The 20141-nt window shown below is 49.3% G+C and overlaps 1 protein-coding gene across 1 annotated transcript in view; it reads left to right on the forward strand.

Moving 5' to 3' along the window:
• Atg7 (autophagy related 7) overlaps positions 1-20141 on the forward strand; it is a 224059-nt gene that overhangs the window by 64235 nt on the left and 139683 nt on the right. The window contains exons 13-16 of the mRNA XM_005387012.2: positions 3829-4023; positions 5046-5249; positions 6837-6952; positions 13374-13449. Of these exons, the coding sequence (XP_005387069.1) occupies positions 3829-4023; positions 5046-5249; positions 6837-6952; positions 13374-13449 (591 nt within the window). The remainder of the gene's footprint in view (positions 1-3828; positions 4024-5045; positions 5250-6836; positions 6953-13373; positions 13450-20141) is intronic.

Below are 20141 nucleotides of genomic sequence, written 5' to 3' on the forward strand. Positions count from 1 at the left end.
AGGTAATTTCCCAAGCACGTGCAATTCTGATAAGCATAGGACCCAAGAGCTCGTTTGCCATGAGCTCACGTCTCCGGTCAGCCTGAGCCAGCCAGGTGTGGGCGGTGGAGTCGGAAGACGCCTTGAGGGAGCTGAGCGTGCAGTGCGTAGGAGCCAGCGGGACTGCCTGAGGAGCCAAGCTGTCTGTGCTGACACCTGAGGAGGAGGCATGGTGCTTGTTGGACATGAAAGAAAACCCTGAAGGCCACGCACCTGTAATCCCAGCTCTCCGAGGCCTGGCAGGAGGATCCCGAGTTTGAGGCCAGCTTTGGCAACATGGCAGGACCCTGTTTTGGAAAAAGCCTCAAAACAAGTAGAGGAAGTTGCAGCACTGTCAAAAAGAAACAGAAAAGAAGAAAGCTGAAAGCAGAAGCAGGGAGGGCCTAGGAGCACGAAAGGAGGCTTCAGTGGAAGCAAGGACCACTGTGGGCCAGGCCTGGAGGAGCAAGTCCAACCTTCCTGGAAAGAGTCAGCCCTTCCAGTGACTCAGGCCATCGGTGACTGTGTGTTCCCTACATCTGTCAGGTCCTGGACTTTAGCTGTCTCTTACCTTTTATCCCTCACACCTTGTAAATATAACAGCTGGGTACAGAGTGCCGGCATAATTCTCAAATGCAGGAATGCTTGTGAAACTGCCTAACTTGTTGCTTAGCCAGGCTTAAGAGATTTTCTCCACACTCTTGATTTGACATCATTTTCTGCACTCAGCAGATGTGTTTCTCCCATTCCTCACCCAGGTGTGGGGAGAGGGCCAGGCCCAAGAGAGCCAGTTTCGGCCCACATCAGAGTTCAGATTCCACTAGGGGGTCGAACATCTGGAGGAACTGATTATTTAATGAGGATCAAAATAAGTAAGGGTGCTAATGAAATACAGAGTAGAGTGCCTGAGGTGTGTTTGGGGGGCTAGGCTAGGTTCTCTTGAGGAAGCCTCCGTTGAGAAGGAATCAACTAAGAGAAGGGATTTTGGGGGAGGCAGCAGGTGGGCGGAATGGAAGCAGAGGCCGAGGCCAGGAGAACTCCAGGCAAGAAAAGTACCCTTTGAAAGGGAAGAGGTGATGAGTGACATGCAGACTTCTGGTCTCTGGGCACCTGGGAAAGGTGGAGGTTGGTTTGGTTAGTGCAACATTATGTAATTTGAACCATATCTTGCGTAGTTATTGCAGAATTTTAATCTCAGTGCTTGAAGCCTGTGACATCTAATGCAGGGCGAAAAGGTAAGCGGGGTAGATGTTTCTTCATTTTAAATTTTGAAATAATACATTCACAGGAAGGATATATGCCTAGAAGCCATGCCCTGGGTGACGGACTTTGGCGACAAGTAATTTCATTGAAGGGCTGACCCAGACAGCCTTTATCACTCTCATAGCTAGACTTTTGGTTTCTGTTCTAAAATATTCTTGACTGGGGCTGGGGATTTAGCTCAGTGGCAAAAGCGCCTGCCTGGCAAGCGCAAGGTCGTGAGTTCGGTTCCCGGTACCGGAGAAAAACCAAAAAAAAAAAATAAAATAAAATATTCTTGACTAAACTAACCAGGTTCTGGCTGCAGACCTTCAGGTCACTCCAAGGTGCTCCGTTGCCATGGGCAAGTATAATAGGTTGGCCAGGTCACATGAAACTTGATTTTTACCTGCATGACTTTCCGTGGAGAATCCCTTCTCTTCCACTCCCGGAAACAGTGGTGTCCTTGCCCCTTTCCAGATGCCTTTAAGTGCTGTGATAGAATAACCTGAGAAGCGCTGCTCAGATGTAAATGTTGTGCCTCATCCTGGGGTTGAATTAATTGAATAAGAAAGCAACTCATCTTTTATAGTAAAATGGTTATTTGTGGTTACCTTTTTTTTAAGGTGAAACAATAAACTAGGTTTCTGAAGCTACAGTTGAGAGAATTTTGTTTGTTTTCCTTGGGGGCTTTTTAAATGGTGCTAGAGACGGAACCCAGGGCCTTGTTCATGCGCGGTACATTCTCTACCACTGAGCACAGCCCCAGACTCACACTCGAGGGTTTAAAGCCCAGCTCTGGACACCTGTGGCCCACCCTGATGAGTCGTTGATGCCGGACTCGCTCTCCAGTCCTAAACACTTGTGCGTTTGCGCACAGGACGTGAATGGTTCTTCGGACAGTGAACAGTAGGCAGTGAAAGACTGTGGTCCTGTCAGCGGGAATGAAAGTGGCCCAGCTGATTGCCTGGTGGCACTTTCTGGCCCTTTCTAATCCTCATAGCCAAGGAGATATCGCTGTTCTTGCCGAGCTGAGGCAATGAAGTGGCTGGGATTTGCAGGACAGTGGCAGACATGAGGCGGCATGGTGGAGAGGGGGTCCAGAGACCTGCCCAACAGCAGTAGAGTCTCTGGCTAGAGAGTCACTACGCATGCTCAGGCAAGAGCCCCCTCCTGGGCGGGGGGCAGAATGGAGATTCCGGAACGCACACTGGGCCAGAGCCTTCTGTGTTAGTTATCCAGAGCGTAGTCATTAAGTGGCAGCTCAGAAAGGCCACAGAAGTGAAGATAAAAGCTCAAACTACAGCACCTCCTGACCCTATAAAGATGACCCTAAATGAAAAGATGGATAACCTGGGCTTCATCCAAGTTTTAAACTTTTGATTCCAGACACCATTAAGAGAATGCAAAGGGTGACCGAGGAGACACCTGCCACACATTCAGATTGGTGGGCAACTTTCACCCAGGATAAACAAACAACTCTTGTACCACCTGATAATAAAAAGACATGTCTGCTTGTGTTTAGGGGGCCAAAAGGCTTGGATAAGTACCTCATGGTGAGGATCTGTGAACACACAAAAGTGTTCAACATCAGTTGTCAACGGGGGATCCAGGCAAGGTGGCACACACCTGTGATCCCAGCACCCAGGAGGCAGTGGCAGGAGGGTCACTGCAGGTTCAGGGCCAGCCTGAACTACTTAGCGAGTGCTGTCTCAGAAAAACAAAACCAAAGACAAAACTGTCATTGGGGAAATAGGAATTAAAACCATAGATACATCTCTGTGCTTGTACTAAACCAACTGTGCTACATGCTGTCAGCCTGTGGAACAACTGTCCCTTTCAGCCTTTGCTGATAAAGCAACCACAGGAAGTGAAACGTATACCTACCTACCTGATGACCCAAAAGTGGCACTTTTAGATGTTTATCTTAGAGAAACGCACACAGATGTGCTGAAATGCCTGCATGAAAATTGTCCACTGCCATTCTAATAGCCAGCATCTAGAAATGACTCTGGTCCTCATGAAGAGGAGAATGAATAAACCTGTCCTACCGTAGTCACAAGGACAGAAAGTGGCTGCTGCTGACACCAGCAGGGATGCCAAGCAAACAAGTGCCTATCTGAGGATCTCATTCAACTGAGGCTCCAGAACAGCCAAAATTGGGGTGTGGTTTATAAAACCAGAGCAGTGGTTGTGGGGATTGACCAGGAAGGGATACAAAAGAACACTTTGGGGCCATGGGGATGTCCTGTATCTCAGGTCATGGGTACACCAAACCGTACATGCGACATTTGTGTGCTTCACTTTAGGTAAGTTACACTTGCCCTGGTGACACCTTCCGGCCACCTGGGGAGGATTAGACAGTACTGACTTGATTTGCAACTTGTTTGACCTTAAAGAGGCCAAGGAGGTGGAGGAGGCAGGCAGTGGGAAGGGAAAAGCACCATCATCTGGCACCCAGGGATTTCTCATTGCAAGCGAGCACATGTGTGTGCTGCCGGTTGGGATGATGGCACCCAACTTGTGCCTTGCCTTTGCTCCGGAGGTAACCCCATCCCCATGTCTCCCCAGAATGCCAGGGGTTTCAACACGAGCATCCCCATGCCTGGGCACCCTGTCAACTTCTCCAGCATCACCCTGGAGCAAGCCCGCAGGGACGTGGGGCAGCTGGAGCAGCTCATTGAGAGCCACGATGTTGTCTTCCTGCTGATGGACACCAGGGAGAGTCGCTGGCTGCCCACCGTCATCGCCGCCAGCAAGAGAAAGGTAGTTGGTGGAGCCGGCGCCAGGCTCTGATCGTGGCCAGTGCCCACAGTCCAGAGGAGGAGGGGATGGCTAGGGTGGCCTGTGGCCGGTGCCAGAGGCCTTCCCCCTCAGACTCCCTTTCCACCTCACATGGCACCAGTAGAAACAATTCGCTGTGGAGTCTTTCTAACCTCCTTTGAAGGACCGCTGTTTATCAGTGACCGCTTCAAAGGCTGGCAGTACTGAATAGTTAACTAAACCATGCCCCATACCTGTAATAAAATAGCGTACAGCCATTCGCAGCTGTGTGTTTCAGAGAATTTTAGTAATATGGAAAATGCTGTTGTACAATATCGTAAATATTTTCTTAGTTTATATATAAATATTGCCGCCTCTGTCCATCTATCTGTCCATCCTCTGTCTACTGAAAGGAGAGAGGAGGGCAAGAAGAAAGGAAAGAAGGGGGAGGAAATATGAGTGAAATGGAGGAGATAGTAGGAAAAAATGCTCCAGACTGTCCCTTCTAGAACAGCTTTTCTTCATTGTTCAAATTTTTCATATGATCAGAAGTTTGGGAGAATAACTTAAATTACAACTAGGAAAAGTTCTTGTAGCGTGAATGGAAAATTAAAAAAAAAAAACTGTCCTTCAAAATAAAAATACGTGGATAACAAAGTCTGGCATCCTGGTGGGCAGAATGGGTCTGAGAACTCGTGGCCACAGCTTTGTCACCAACCTCTTTGTCACCCACTGGGTGACTTGGGCCACGTACAGAACCAACCCCTGACTCTCCACACCTCCTCCTGAGTGGGGAACGTGTGCAGGGAGTTCGTGAGAGCAAGTGAGGTCCCTGTGCTCCTCTTGTCCAGTCCTTTGCCCTTCGTATGCCCCGCATACTCAGGATTCTTACCACCCTCGGCTCTGACAGTCTGGTCACACTCACATGCAGAAAATAAATTCTACAAGCTAACAAAATGGGAAATTAGCCACGACTTGGAATGTGTTTCTCTCAACTCTCTCCTCTTATTCCTGAAAACCCACAGCTGGTCATCAATGCTGCCCTGGGGTTTGACACATTTGTTGTCATGAGACATGGCTTGAAGAAACCAAAGCAGCAGGGAGCTGGGGACGTGTGTCCGTGCCACCCTGTGGCATCTGCTGACCTCCTGGGCTCGTCGCTTTTTGCCAACATCCCTGGTTACAAACTTGGCTGCTATTTCTGCAATGACGTTGTGGCTCCGGGAGATGTAAGTAGATTTCTCTGTGGTTGCAGATATTTCCTGAACCATCTTGTGTCCCGGGAGCAGAGACCCAGTGCATCCATTGGTCCATTGTTCTTTAAATATTTAAATCTTGTCTTTTAACAGAAGAACTGCAGTATTGGGGGCTGGCGATATCCCACAGTCTTCCTCAATCTGCATCCCTAATTCTGCAGCTCTTCCTTGGTCACCAGCAGAAACGCAGCCACAGCCATGGGTGTTGGGGGAGGCACTCAGTGAGGAAACCACAGTCTGAGTTGATTCCTGACCTCACCCCGCCCTGTGCTCTGTGCACACCTTCGTAAAGGGCACCTAGGCAAGGCGGGCCGGAGACCAGCTTCTGGCCAGACTCAACCCTGCCTCACCAGCCAATCCCAAATAAATCCCTTGGGCTCTATCTGCAGCATGGGAGCAGGACATGGGCTTGTCACATTGAGCAAGTGACAATAGAGGTTTGCCAACTAACCTAGAATTTCAGGGACATAATGATTTTTTTTAGTGTAAATATGTCTCAGGCAATATTCGAGACTACTTATGCTCAACGTTTTATTTATTGTTTGCCTGAAACTCACATTCACTGTGTCCCTTGGGCCTTATCCAGCAGTCTAGGAGAAAAGGGATGAAGGGCAGCCCTGTCTGCTTGCAGTGCAGAGTGCGTATGGCGTGCAGGCATCTGAGCGGCCTGGGCGTGCTGCGCGTCATTCGCCTCTGCCACCCTCCAGTCGGCCTGTGGGAATGGTGTTACCAGCCCAGATCAGAGCTCCCAGGGAAGCCACTAAGAGATGTCTTCTGTGCCCTCTCCTGTCTTTTCTCCTTCTTTTAGAACTGTTGTTTAATAACTCGGACCTTGTTTGGGTGATCGGCCTTTATGTCCTCCCTTTGTGAAGAGAAGATGGCCTTTCACTATAGGAGAAGGGATGGCTCGAGGATGTCCACTGTGGTGCTGGGTATACAGCTGGTCCTGTGACTGCCCACAAGTCTGATTCGGGGTCCACTGACTTACAAGGCGAAATCCTCACTCAGAATTACCCAGCAACCCCTGGATGTGCCTAGAACAGGAAGGATGAGTTCCTGTGGCCGCGTTCCAGTGCAGCTTGTGTGGGGGGCCAGGAGGGGGTGAGGATGCTTGGAGCTGAGGCCTAGGCCACACACAGGTGTGAGAGCCACAGAGGGCCACGATGGCAGTATGGCAAATTACTGCCCTTATGTCGGGGACCTCAGTGTTTCATGGAGGCAGAATCCTGTTCAAATGATTGCTTCTCTCTGCCTCCACCTCCCGGCTTCCAACACAGGTGAGGAGATTGAGTCAGCTTTGGGGCACATGCTGCAGGGCCATTCTGTGAGGCAGGAGTGTCCTTGCTATTGGCTGAAAACCCCCATGCCATGAAGGTTGAAGTTGCTGATCCTCATCAGCATATTACTTCATTGACTCTCATGTTTGTCTTGATCCTCCCAAGAAGGATGCTGTTTGAGGCTGGACGTTCGCGGCCACCAGGGTGTGTCTGGTTGTGGTGACAGCTAGGCCTCAGAGGACAGCATCACTGAGCACACGCACCCATGCTTGTTCCTCTGCAGTCAACCCGGGACCGGACCTTGGACCAGCAGTGCACTGTGAGCCGTCCGGGCCTGGCCATGATCGCGGGAGCCCTGGCGGTGGAGCTCATGGTTTCTGTCCTGCAGCACCCAGAGGGGTGAGTCTGCTTTGCCAGCAGTGGTTGGTTTATCAGCGTCCCCTCTCTGTTCTCACTCTGATGCTCCTGAGAATTTGATTGTTCTTGCCTTCCCCTAAAAAACAAACCCCAAACAAAACAAACTGGTTCAGTGTTCAGCCTGAGAGAGCTTGGCATGTGTCCTTTGAGGCTATATGCCTACCTCCTCTGGACTTGAATTGTCGAAGTTATTTGGCCACCTGTCATCTGAAGAAATTAAATTTTTGCAGGCGTCTTAGGACTTTCCTGCTTGTATTCCATTCATAAGTTTTGATTTTCTAAGCCCTGAGCATCTGTGAGGCAGTACACGAGTCCTGATGTTAGAAATTGTGCTCAGCTGCACGGATAGAGGCCCACATTCAGTGACTCAGCTGAACGAGGCTTGATGGTCCTCGTGCAGCAGGAAGTTCAGAGGTCAGTCATCCAGGGAGGGGACAAAGGGGCCATTGTACCACGGGGGACTCGAGTTCCCTCCTACACTCTTAGCCCTTCCTCTCTCTTTCTTTCTTTGGTTTTTTTTTTTTGTTTTTGTTTTTGGATTTTTTTTTTTTGAGACCTGATCTCACTGTGAAGTTCAGGCTGGCCTCAAACTCACTATGTAGCCAAGGAAGGTGCTAAACTTGCAACAGTCCTCCTGCCTCAGCCTCCTGAGGGTACGCCACACCTCTGTGGTGTATGTGTGCTATCATGCCCAACGTAGCTCTCTTGTCATCCTGTGGTCACAAGATGCCTGCTGTGGCTCCAGTGATGAGTCTGTATTGTAGGAAAGGAGTGACCAGGGGATTAGAGGTTTTGGTCAGCTCAGTCTACCCTCTTTCAAAGAGCTTTCCTGAGGACTCCCACATTGACTCTAACTCCTAGTTGCAAGCAATTATGGCAGACGTTTCTTGGCTGGCCACGTTGCCTCTGAATAAAGTTGTGAGAAGGTAGAAGATGATAATGGATATTGGGTAAATAACTGGCAATGTCTTCACATTTATTTTTAAAAATTCTTTATATTTTAGCCACACTCATATTCCCAGCACTCTGGGAGGTTGAGGCAAGAGGATCATAAGTTCCAGCCCAACCTGGGCAGCTTAGTGCCTTAGTGAGATCCTGTTTGAAAAAGGGGGAGAAGGGGTTTGCAGCTTATTGCAAAAGGTTCAATCCTCAGTACTACCAAAATCAAACAAGCAGAAGTTTATAGTTTAAACCCCAGAATATTTTGTCATTGTTATGTAGTTGGTACTCCTTTCATTTTGGTAACACTTTTCATTTTTGTTACTTCTCGTTTCTTGCTGTATCTTCAAGCTTCTAACCTAGCGCATTTTCCGTGTGCCCGAAGAATAAATACCTTTTACTGTTTCCTTCCGAAACACTGAGACAAAGACATGTCAGTGTGTGTGTCTGAAAACATCTTGCTTGAGATGTGCTGACGTTGGATGGGACCCATCTTCTCTCCCCCTGACGAGCGCGGTCTGTGTCTGAGTGCTGTCGTCTGGGTTGGGAAGGGTGCTGTGGCCTGCTGCCCTCTCAGTGCTTGCTCTCCACCTTCCTGCCGTGGGTCTGACAGCGAGCTTCTCTTTGTCTGCTTTCCAGAAACATGGCCATGCATGCCCACGAGATTCTGCTCATCCTGGCGGAGCTCGCTAGTGTTTCCTGAGTCCTCGGCTGGATGTGTGTCAACTTCTCTGGAAAACTCTCAGGCACTATCTCTGGAAATACCAGTCATGACCCATGCGCTCCCGCTTTGTTGTTCTTAGAGGGGGCGGTCCAGTTACACATAGGTCAGAACCAACCCATGGGTCTTTCAGGTTATTTTCTCTGTTTTTCAGACATTTGTCTTTCCTGGTTTCAGTCTGGAGATGTACTCTTGGCTTACCTTCCAGTTACTGATTTTCTCTTTGTGTCTGATATATGTTAAAGCCATCAGTTGAGTTTTTAATATCATTATTACATGTTTCAACTGGGCATGGTAGCACACACCTGTAATCCCAGCACTTGGGAGGTTGAGGTAGAAGGATTACTGTGAGTTCAAGGCCAGCCTGGGCTATATAGTGAGTTCAAGACCAGCCTGAACTATGTAGTATAACCTTGTCTTAAAAAAACAGAAACAAAACATTATTACATGTTTCAGTTGTATAATATCCATTTCATCTTAGTTTATCCATTTCCATTTTCTGCTGAAGTTGTGATTTTGATCTTTCTGATTCCATGAAAACTTGGATGTTTTCCTTTAAGTGCTTAGCAGATATCTCCACTGTCTGGGTCCCCTGGGGTGTGTTCCTGTTCTCTGTAGTTTTTCTTGGCTTTTGGTCATGTATTACTTTTTCATATACCTATTTTTTCCAAAACAACAATCAAACTTTGAAGTATGGAAAATTCAAGCAACATGCATGAAAGAATATATATATAGTGTGATATAGTGTGTGTGTATATATATATATATATAAAATATATAAAATGTGTGTATATATATATATATATATATATATATACACACACACACACTCTTCACCACCAAATTTCAAAAATTACAAATGCACAGCCAGTCATCATTTATCTGTGAGCCTGACCACTTGTTTTTCATTTCCCACTGGCTTTTTAAAATGCAAACCCAAGACATAGCATTTCATTCGTAAAATGTATATTTTTGTGTTTATCTCTACTATTTTATGCATAAAATAAGTTAAAAACAATTCCTTCATATAATCACATATTCCCTCTCCCCGCTTTTTGGTGCTGGGGATTGAACCCAGGGCCCCACAACATGCTAGGTAAGTGGTTTACCACTGAGCTACATCTCCATCCACACATATCCAGTTAATAGTTAACTTCTCAAGCTGGGCACTGCTGCCACTTGAGAAGCTGAGACAGGAAGAGTGCCTGAGCCCAGGAGTTCACAGCCAGTCTGGGTAGTAGAGTAAGACCCTATCTCTTAAAAAAAAAACAAAGGCTGGGTGTGGTGGTGCACATCTGTAATCTCAACACCTGGGAGGCTGAGGCAGGAAGATTGTTGTGAGTTTGAGGCCAGCGTGGACTACACAAGTGAGTTCTGAGGTCATGTCTTTTTGTTGTTTTTGTGTTGTTTTGATTTTGTCTTCAATGTTGTTGTTTTATTAGTTTTTTTTAATCTTTAAAATAAGAAAAATTTTTTTAAAAAAGGAGTTCAAGACCAACCTGCATTACATAGTGATGGGCCTCAAAAAACAAACAATAACAACAACAACGACAACAAAACAAAAACCGGAGAAATTCTTCTAATTCCTTGCACATGGTGTTCGTTAGTTTGCTTTGTTTTGGGAGCAGGGGATACACCCAGAGGTGCCAAGAAGCGCCCTCCTTACCCTTGGCCGTATTCCTCGGGCCTGTTTAGTAATGTCACTGAGTGCTTGGAATTATATATGAAACTTTGTGGAGATGCTCTGATTTTCTGGCTCAGTGCTGCGCTTAGTACACTGGCTCCCTAGACTCCCTTAATCAGCTGTGGCTGGTCTCCTGGGCCCCTCACTCTGAGGAAAGAGGCCCTGTGATCTCTGCCCAAAGCCAGGGCTCTTTTCCATGTTCCTCCTGAATAGAAAAGCTCAGACTCCAGTTTTTCCCTTCAACTTCAAGAATCTTTCATTGTCATCATTCAGCTGTGAATCTATGGCTACTCCTTTTGGAGGTCGGACAGTCACTTTTTGAAGGCCCCTTCCCCAAGATGCCTGGTTTAATTTTATGGTCTTCTCTCTGCTTACAGATCTTGGCTTTAATTCTTCTTTTTGTTGCCTTCTGGTCCTTTCTATTATTTTGGTGGTATTGAGGATTGAACCCAGGGCCTTTGACCTGAGCTACATCCCCAGCCGTTTTTTAATTTTGTATTTTGAAAGAGAGTCTCATTGAGTCACTACGTACCCTGAGATGGGCTTGAACTTGCAACCCTCCTCCTGCCTCAGCCTCTCAGAGTGCTGGCATTACAGGTGTGTACTGCCACCTCAGGCTTCTGCTCAGCTTTGTTGAGGGCCTTGTGCTGCATCACAATAGGATGGGGAAACAGAAGGAAAATAGGAACATGTGGAAGGGCACGTGTGCGGACCGGAAGTACAGGGGAGTGTCATCACGGTAACCAGTCCAGTCCCGCAGTAACTAGTGAGACCCAGCTCTCCCTGAGACTCACCCAGTCTTGGGGGGTGGTAACCCAGACTCTCTGGGAAGACATTAATCCATTCTCGGGGCGGTGTTTCCATGACCTGATGACCCCTGAAAGTCCCCACCTCTCAATACCATTACCCTGGCAATTCATTTGCATCAAGAGTTTGGCCAAGGACAAACCGTACCACAGCCATAGTGTTTACTTTGCTGTTCATTCTCAAAGCAAGAGTGGGTACCAACTACCTAGTTCACCAGTGCCACACACATTTGGAAAATATTTTTAAATTTATTAAGCACTCATAGTGCTCTGGGATGGCATGAGAAAAGAAAGAAGTGAGTGGACTGGCATTTTTCTGTTCTTTCTGGATTTTTTTTGGTGCTGGGAATGTAACCCAGAGCCTGTGTATGCCAGGCGAACGCTCACCACGGAGCCATCCCCACCAGCACCTGCATGGTATTTTGTTTCCTCTTGGCCTTGGGCCTTTTAGTGGCCCCCGTGTTGAACACAAATACTAACTCATTTGACATGTTCACAGTGGACTGTAATTTGTATGTCTCACTGCTGGATGGCTCTGATTTGAACATGTAATGGTGCCAGCTGGTGGGAATGTGTTAATCTTCATATCAGATGTATTAGGAAAGAACTATTATTATTATTCTGCTTTTGATGGGGAAATTGAGGCATGGCGAGGCTAATGAAGAGGCTAAACTCACCTATTTAGTAAGCAGAAAAGCCAGGACTTAGCTCAGCGGGTGTGGCACTGGATTCTGTTTGAGCACTGTGCTGTGCTATCTGTCATACAAGCAAGAGAGAATCAAATTCATTAGAGATTTACTTCTCAGCAATTAAAGATTTAGTTCTCAGAAGGGCAACATACAAGTTCACATGGGTATTCTACTTGTTTTGTGACTTGGGTTTTCTACACAGCTGAAAAGATGGGCTCCGTGCAGTTCTGGTCGCACATGTAACGGGTATAGACACTCTGGTGTTCAACGGAAAGGAACAGTGTTTACCTCCCGTTATTTTTGTCGCCTGCTATCGTTGTCCCTGTCATTTAAGTTTGAGGCTGCCTCCTGGCAGGAAGTACTTGGTATTCCATCTTTGAGGGCTGATTTTACTTTCTACTGGCCCTGGCCCTGTGCCTGCCTCATTTGTCCTGGTCGTGGGTTAAAGACCAGGTCCTACGTCACGTCACACTTGAGACATACGTAAGCACCACACTGGCGAGTGCGTGATTTCTCCTGCTTAATTTCTCATGGCTGTTTCTCCTTCTTCCACTTTGGTAGCATTTATATCTGTTCATGAAGTTAGGATTAAGCTGGGTCTGGTGGTGCACGCCTATAATCCCAGTAGTCTGGGAGGCTGAGGCAGGAGGATCAGAAGTTCCAGCCCAGCCTGGGCAACTTAGTCACTTAGCAAGACCCTGTCTCAAAAGAGAAAATTAAAAAAGGGCTGGAGGTAGCTCAGTGCAAAGCCCTGGATTCAATCCTCAGTACTTGAGGGGGAAAAAAAGAATGAAGAAAACACAAGAAGTTAAGGTTAGAATGTTTTCCACCTCAAAATTTCAGTGCAAAACTGCTGGGGGTATGGCTTAGTGCCCGATGTCTGCTCATCATGTGGGAGGACCTGGGTTCTGCTCCAGCACTGCAGCGGGTTGAGGTGTTTTATAAAATGACCTTAGAGTGCAGGAGTTGTGTTTATAGGCTTACCTTGCACCAAGCATTGCTCTTGGCAGTTTATCTACCGTCCTCTTTATTCTTGGTTTTCCCTTTGTTTTGTATTTTCTTGAGACAGGGTCTCGCTATGTAGTCCAGGCTGGCCTTGACTTCACTATGTAGCCTAGGCTCTCCTCAGACTCCAAGTGATCCTCCTGCCTCAGTCTTCTGGGTGCTGGGATTAGAGGGATACAGCAGCACACCCAGGTTTCTTGTTCTTGTTCTATAGGCAAGGACCTGAAGTTCAGAGAGCTTAAGTTACTTGCCAGTGGCCACACATTTTGGTTTTCCAACTCTGAGTCATCAGTGTTTTGTTGGTGGTGGGTTTTTCTGTTTTTTTTTCCGGTACCGGGAATTGAACTCACAATCTCGCACTTGCCAGGCAGGCTCTGTGCCACTGAGCTAAATACCCAGCCCCTTGTTGTTGTTGTTAACACATTCTTCCTTCCCTTCAGAGACAGGAGGGTTTTGCCAGAGCCTGCTGTCCGCCCAGGGCCGCTGGTGCCCTCCACACCTCAGCAAACACACCCTATTCGCGGGTTCACTGAGCAGCTTCACTGTTCCCTCTCCCCAGGGGCTACGCCGTCGCCAGCAGCAGTGAGGACCGCATGAACGAGCCTCCCACCTCTCTGGGGCTTGTGCCCCACCAGGTCAGTGATGGGACTGAGGCAGGGCTCTCGCTGGCCCTCTGCCTGTGTGCAGGGTGGGGGACGCTTAGGGTCCCTTCCCTATCTGAGCACAGCCTGCTTCCTCTGGGATTTCAGAGGGACCTTTGTGGCCACCTGGAAGGTGTGCTTTCTAGGGGAGCTTGTGGGGAGACATTGGGACCCAGGAGCATGGCCGGATCTTTGATACTTTCCACCTGCTGACCCAGTGGGAAAGGAGGGCAGGCTTTGCAATCAGCCGGACAGTGGCTGGAATCCCAGCCCTGTGGGCGTGAAGGTGGCCTTCTGGCCAGAGCACAGAACCTCTCCCCAGGCTTAGTGCTTCTCTGTAAGTAAGACCCGCCCCACCCCCTTGGGCTAGAGACTAGGACGTAGTGTGAGTCCCTAGGAGTGACACTTGATGCACTTGTCCCTGCTGTTTATTGTTATTAACTTGTTGACTCCCTACCTAGATAGAACGGGAAGGCAGTTAGGAAGATGTTGCCTCCCCCAAAGCTGGGGCTTTCTTCAGCAACAGAACTGAAGCATCCTATGGAAGTTCCATCCCTTAGGGAGTGACCCCAAGAAAGCAGAGGGACACACTGAGATTCAGGTGGCCACTTCAGGGTTGTGCATCACTAGGTGCCTCAGAGGGAGTGAGAGGTCCTGGTCTGACCTCTCGGAAGTCAGTGCTCTTCTCCCATGCTGTGTGCCGCCCTCTCAGGGCAGGGGCGGCTGTGCCTGTCAGCGTCTGGTTCTGTTCTGGCTTTGGTGCGTGCTGAGCATGTGCTCTGCTGTGCATGCCGTGAGCGGCACCCCGCTGTACCTATCCATTTGATGCACTGGGGCAGACTCCCTTCCTCCTGCCCATGCCCGCTCCAGCCCTGTCCTTTCCCAGTTGAGGAGGGAAAAAGACCCCAGCAGGTCGTGGAGAGGGTCACCGGCTGCCGGCTGCTCTCACACCTGCCCTCCCACCAGTGCTGTCCCTGATGCTCATCGGGAGCCTCAGCTTCTGGTCCCCCCACCTCCCACCGCACACCCGGCATTGGGTCCTCCCTCCCCGAGCCCCACATCCCTATCCGTGAAAGCAGGTGCACCGCCTGTGTCTGGGAGCCCCCCTGACGCAGGTTGGGACCACAGAGCCCCGGGCAGTGTGGCCTCCCCCAGCTCGCACTACGGGGCCCTGTACTGGCATCGCTGGATGCTGACCTCCAGGCCGCCGTCCCCACCCCTTGGACCTTGAGCCGCATCCCTGTCTCCTTTACAGATTTGTGCTGAGAAAGGCCTTAATTAAATTTTCAGTCATGCCCTGCTCTGGTTTCCTTCTTTAAGCCCTTTATGTTCAATTACTGCAGTTGTAGTTTTCTCAGTGCCGAGGCCAGAGGGCAGAACCGGCTCTTTAGAGAAGGGGCCGGTGTCAAAATGCATGTGCCCGTGTTTTCCGAGTACTATGGCAACTAATCCCTCTCGTGTGACTGATCCCCATTGAGCCTGGCGATTGTTTGTCACTCAGCAGCCCTTCCAGTTCCCTCTCCTCCTTTTTAGCCGCCTGAAGGATTATTTTGGTTGTTGGCCATCTCTTCATTTGGTCTTTTCAAAGACTGAAGAATAACTCGGCCATATATGGGAAAGGCCTGGGTGTGTGTGTGTGTGTGTGTGTTCACTTGCTTACAATATTTCAAATTTCAAGTCTTTATTTTTAGCTGCATTCTAAAAAAGAAAGTGGAGAAAGAATTTAATCAGGGCTGTGCTGTCCATTTTTAGTGTTTAAACAACTTTTCCTTTTTCTTAAGCGGATGCATCTATTTCTGAAACTGTGTTTTGATGAGGGGAAATGTCCTTTGCGCAAAAACACTGCCCAGTTGCCGATTCAGCACTTCACTCCTCCCCTTCCTCCGCACCCTGCCTCCCCCCTTCTTCTTCCTCCCCTCCCCCTCATGCTCCCCACCACTCCAAGATAAATGGCTTCCTGTTGGAGGGAACTCAGTAAACTCCTTTGTGTGGTTTGCATGTGAAGAATGACCAGCCAGGCTCTCTTGGCTCATTTTTCTCAGTGCCCCAAAGGAGACCGTTTCTCCCTTTTCTCCTGCAGAATGAGCTGCAGTATTGCAGGAAAGCAACAGTCCTTGGACTGAGACTCACACGGCCCCCACCAGCAACTCCTTGTGTAGCTTGGAGGAAGTTCCTTAGCTTTCCCGCGTTCCCTGCTCCCTGTCCTCTGGGTGAGAGCCGGGAGGCCTAAGGGTTACTTGTCCTTCTCTGTGGGCTAGGGCAGAATTCAGTCCATCCAGAGATTGGCCAAGTACAGAGAGGCATCTCTGGACTCTGAAACTCAATGAATTTCTGCCCAAAGAAACCTCTTATTGACTCTGAAAACTGTGAAAACCATTTAAGGTGAGAAAATGGGCATATGGGTCCTGGTTTTCAGATTTTTAAAAATTTGTTTTTCAAGTTTGTCCCCAAGTACATGATTTTCCAAGCAGGAAGCAACAAGTGTGAGCTACTTTGTGTCCATAAAGAAAGTGATTCTTCAAAAAATCATTTTAGCCAGGTGTGGTAGTGCACGCTTCTAATCCCAGCATTCGGAAGGCTGAAGCAGGAGGATTACAGTGAGTTCAAGGCCAGCCTGGGCTACATAATGAGTTCAAGGTCAGCCTGAACAACACAGTAAGACCCTGTCTCAAAACAAACAAAATTATTTTACTGGCGCATAAAATCCCACCTGTCACTAGTGTACAACTTGATGGATTACTACAAAATGAGCACACCTGTGCCAGCACACAGATCAGAAGAGTATGGTCGGGCACCCGTGCTCCTTCCACCAGAGAGGGGAGCATCGTTTTTGGGGAGACAAGGGCTCACTATGTAGTCCAGGGAAGCTTGGAGCTCGTAGTTTTCTGTCTCAGCCTCCCACGAGCTGGGATGACAGGTGTGCCGAGAGGTAAGCATCTCTGAGCCTCGGCCCCATGGGAGACTCTCGTCTGACTCTGACCTTCCTGTAAATGGTCCCGTGGTAATGCACTCCTGGTCTGGCTGCTTTGGTGGAGAGCTTTGTCACTGTAGTTCCTAATGTAGTCGTGGTGTGCCTCTGCTTCCCAGCCCCTGGGATCTTTTACTGAGGGCCAGATCCTCCTTCTGGCCCTTTGGTGCTTGGCACCATTCAGGTATTATGAAAGGCATGGGCCACTCCCAAGGTCTGAAGGAAGCCAGGCTACAAACTGGTGAGAGACCCTGACCATGGCGGAGGTTAGTGGATGACAGTCCCGCTGGGCCATGGTCAGACCCTCAGTGACCACAGCAGTTGTCCAAACCCCAAGATCCTGCTTAACTGGTTAGTACTGTTTGTGTACCCGGCAGTGCACGTGCTTTGCCTCCGGTAGATATACTCTGGGTTCTAGACTGCTGAAGAAAAGACTCTGGATGTGTGTGGCCCTTCTCTGGGTCACAGCTTGCCACTCTCACAGATCACTGGAGCTCTTGAGTTCTTTCTTGTGGTTTGTTTCAAGAAAGTAGAACAAAGGCAAAACTAAGGCAGGAGCCTGTGAGTGCTAGGGCTGGGACTCTAGGGAGCCAGTCAGCCTTGGGCTGCTGCTGCTTTGGCCTCTCTGCTCAGCCTGTGCCCTCAGATCCTTAGGCCTTTTGCTTCTAAAAAGGTCTTGTTTCCTGTGCTAGGAAACATGGAGAGCAGTGTGTGTGTGACCTAGTCGTCCCATCTCCCTGTCCCGTCAGCTACTGGCAGGTGCTTCCCACTACCAAGTTCAGAGAAGTTAAGAAGCAGCACAAGGTCACCAGTGTTTGATTCCTCTGGTTTTGAAGCCATCTAAAGTGGATGATGGATCCAAGCCATGTGGGTACAGTGGGGAGGAGGCGTCTGGGTAGATCTGACAATGTCTAAGCTGCTTCTGTGAGGCCCTAGAAGAAGGGGATTCACCTTCTGCGGAGGACAAATCCTTGAAGTCAGAGTCTTAAGCATCTCAGGGTAACATCTTGTCCCAGGAGGAGCCAGGCCTCCTGCACCAGTTGAAAGATGTCACTGTGCTATATGAGCGTTGCTCATGGGACGAGACTGTCCTGAGGCTGCCCCATGTGGGGTTCCCATGGGAGAGGCGGCCTGAAGCCTTTGTGATCATTCAGATCTCACCAAGTCCACTTTGTTCTCAATCTCATAGCAGTCATTCATTCATTCATTCATGCTCTCATTTTCCCAGAGGACTTGAGGCAGCTCTTGTCCCTCATCAGTGTGCTGATGGGCAGGTTGCTTGTATCTGTAAAATGGGGAGAATAACATAGTAAGCTCTGGAATTCTTACGTGGGTTAACTTGTGTTTACCAGGCACAGTTCTGGGCACATGGAGACACTTAGTTGTTTTGTTCTTTCCCTTTTTATCCCACTGGAAGCTTCTCTCCTCTCCTAAGCAGGAAGTTGCATGGGATCGCGTGGACTCTGGGAGCAGTGGTCACGTAGGGAATGGCTGGAAAGATGAGCTCTGCTCTGCAGTGTTTTTCTGAGGATGTTGCTGGCGCATTTCCACTTCCTTCTGTGCCCCTTGGTGGCTCAGGTGTGATGCTGAGAGGCAGGTGGCAGGGGGAAGCGGAAGCTCTGATCTACAACAAAGACCTCTCCTTGCTGTGACTAAACTCCCCATCTCGGCATTGGATTGGATTGAGACTTCAGCATCCAAGAGCAATCTGGAGTTTGGAGCACATTTTTAATTGTGAAGATTCCCAGCGCTAGGCTAGTGCCAGGCCTGCTGGAAGGTGGTCGCTGAAGCTAGAGCAGTGAGTTCCACTTGGGCCCCAGTGAAGCCCTCAGAATGGCCAGGCTGGGTGCGAGGGGAGGAAGGGTGCCATCTATTTATTTTGTAACCATCTGGGCAGAGACTAGGAAGAGAATTGCGTTCACCTGCTAGGAGTTCCAACGTCGGAGTGTTATTGGATGTTTCCTTTACATCCCTTGGGCTTTCTCTTCCTTCCTTTCTTTTCACTCCCTCTGTTACTTTCACCCCACTCCCCAGCTTTAGAGCCAGAATGCAGAATTCTGCTTCCTGGTACTGCCATTCCTCTGAGCCTCACTTTCCTTGCGCAGGGCGGTCACAGGAGGCAGTGAGGCCACGGTGAGGTGTGGGTGTGAAACCCTAGGAGCCCTGGCCAGTGCCCCCCACTCCAGTCCGCCCTCCCGGCCACCGCCCCGGTAGCCCAGGACACACCTACTAGGTGCAAGGGAGAGGGGAGAGGCCCAGTGGAGGAGCAGGGACCCCAGCCTGGCGGCCCCAGAACACAGTGCAGTCCTCACATCAGGGTCATCTCCACCATTTCCCAACCTATCCCAGGGCCACTGAGGGAGCTCTCTGGGGACCAAGGCTTCAGATACGTGCTGCTGCGACTGCAGCATCCCGCAGGACGCTGCCTGTGCCTCCCCCAAGTAGCGCAGACCAGAGCCTGTCCCTGGACTGGCCTAGGAGCGTGGTGTCCCCATCTGTACAAGCTTGTGTCTTAAAGGGACCGAGCATTACTCTCTGTGCCGAGCATGCCCTAGCCCGCACACACTGGGGGAGGCGTGGCCTGGCAGCCTTGAAGAGGCAGCAGCCTCACACGTGTTCCCGATGACCTCGCAGCGCAGCACGCGGGTGGCCAGCTGAGGGCCGTCATGTCAGGCCCTCACGCATTTTCACGCACCTCTGTGATCCAGCCACTCTGCAGACTGAGGCAAGAGGACCCCTAGTTTGCATCCAGCCTAGAGGACTTAGTAAGACCTCATCTCAAGGTAAAACTAGAAAGGGCTGGGCTGGGGATGCCTTGTGGAGGTAGAGCACCCCAGGGTTCGGTCCTGGTACTGAAAACAGTTGAAAAACCTGAAGCCCCAGGTGGAAGCTTTCCTCATCCCTCAAGGTTTTCTCTTTCTTGCGAGGGTGGCCTGCTGTCTTCTCAGGCCCTGTTAGCCAAGCACAGGTACCACTGAGGGCCGCAGCCTGGTGACTGGATTTCAGGTTGGGCTGCTTCGTTCTTCCTGGGCCAGGGGTGGAGGAGTGGGTTGGGAGCCAAGAAACCTCAAATTGCTATTTCTCAGAGACTCGTTCCCAGCTGGATTTTAAAAAACATTCCATGAGCAGCAAAGATACCCACTGTAGCCCTTGCTTTGCGTAACACCTTTTTCCTGGGTAGGGTGAAGCCAGCAGTACAGGAGCTCCTTCACACACTGGTGCCCTGGTTCCATCTCCAGCCCCTATTAAAGAAGGCTGGGGCTTCAGGGCTGTGGGGTGGGGCAAGGGGCTTTGCATTTTATATCTTTTCGTACTTTTGAAAAACTTAGGGTCATAATGAGTGTGGTGGTATATGCCTATAATCCCAGCATTTAGAAAGCCAAGGCAGGAGAATCACTCTGAGTTCAAGGCCAGCCTGGGCTTACCAGGGAGTTTGAGTCTGAACTCATGGTGAGATCCTGTCTCAAAAAAAATCGCCTTTCTGCCAAGGCGTGATTCATGGCCAATATGTGTGCTTTTTAGTAAGTGTTGACACATATGTACACTTGTACACTGCCACCACAAAGGACACTGGGACATTTCTGTTGCCCCAAAGCTCCCCCAAGCTCCCTCAGCCTCAGGCAACCATTGAGCCAGTTTCTGTGTAGGCTGTTTTCATTTCTTTTCAAGGTCTCCTTACATTGAAAAGGTATTTATGTTTAAAAACTGATTTAACTTT

The sequence above is a fragment of the Chinchilla lanigera genome, unplaced genomic scaffold (genome assembly GCF_000276665.1).
Source record: "Chinchilla lanigera isolate Chin_1 unplaced genomic scaffold, ChiLan1.0 scaffold00028, whole genome shotgun sequence".
Taxonomy (NCBI): domain Eukaryota; kingdom Metazoa; phylum Chordata; class Mammalia; order Rodentia; family Chinchillidae; genus Chinchilla; species Chinchilla lanigera.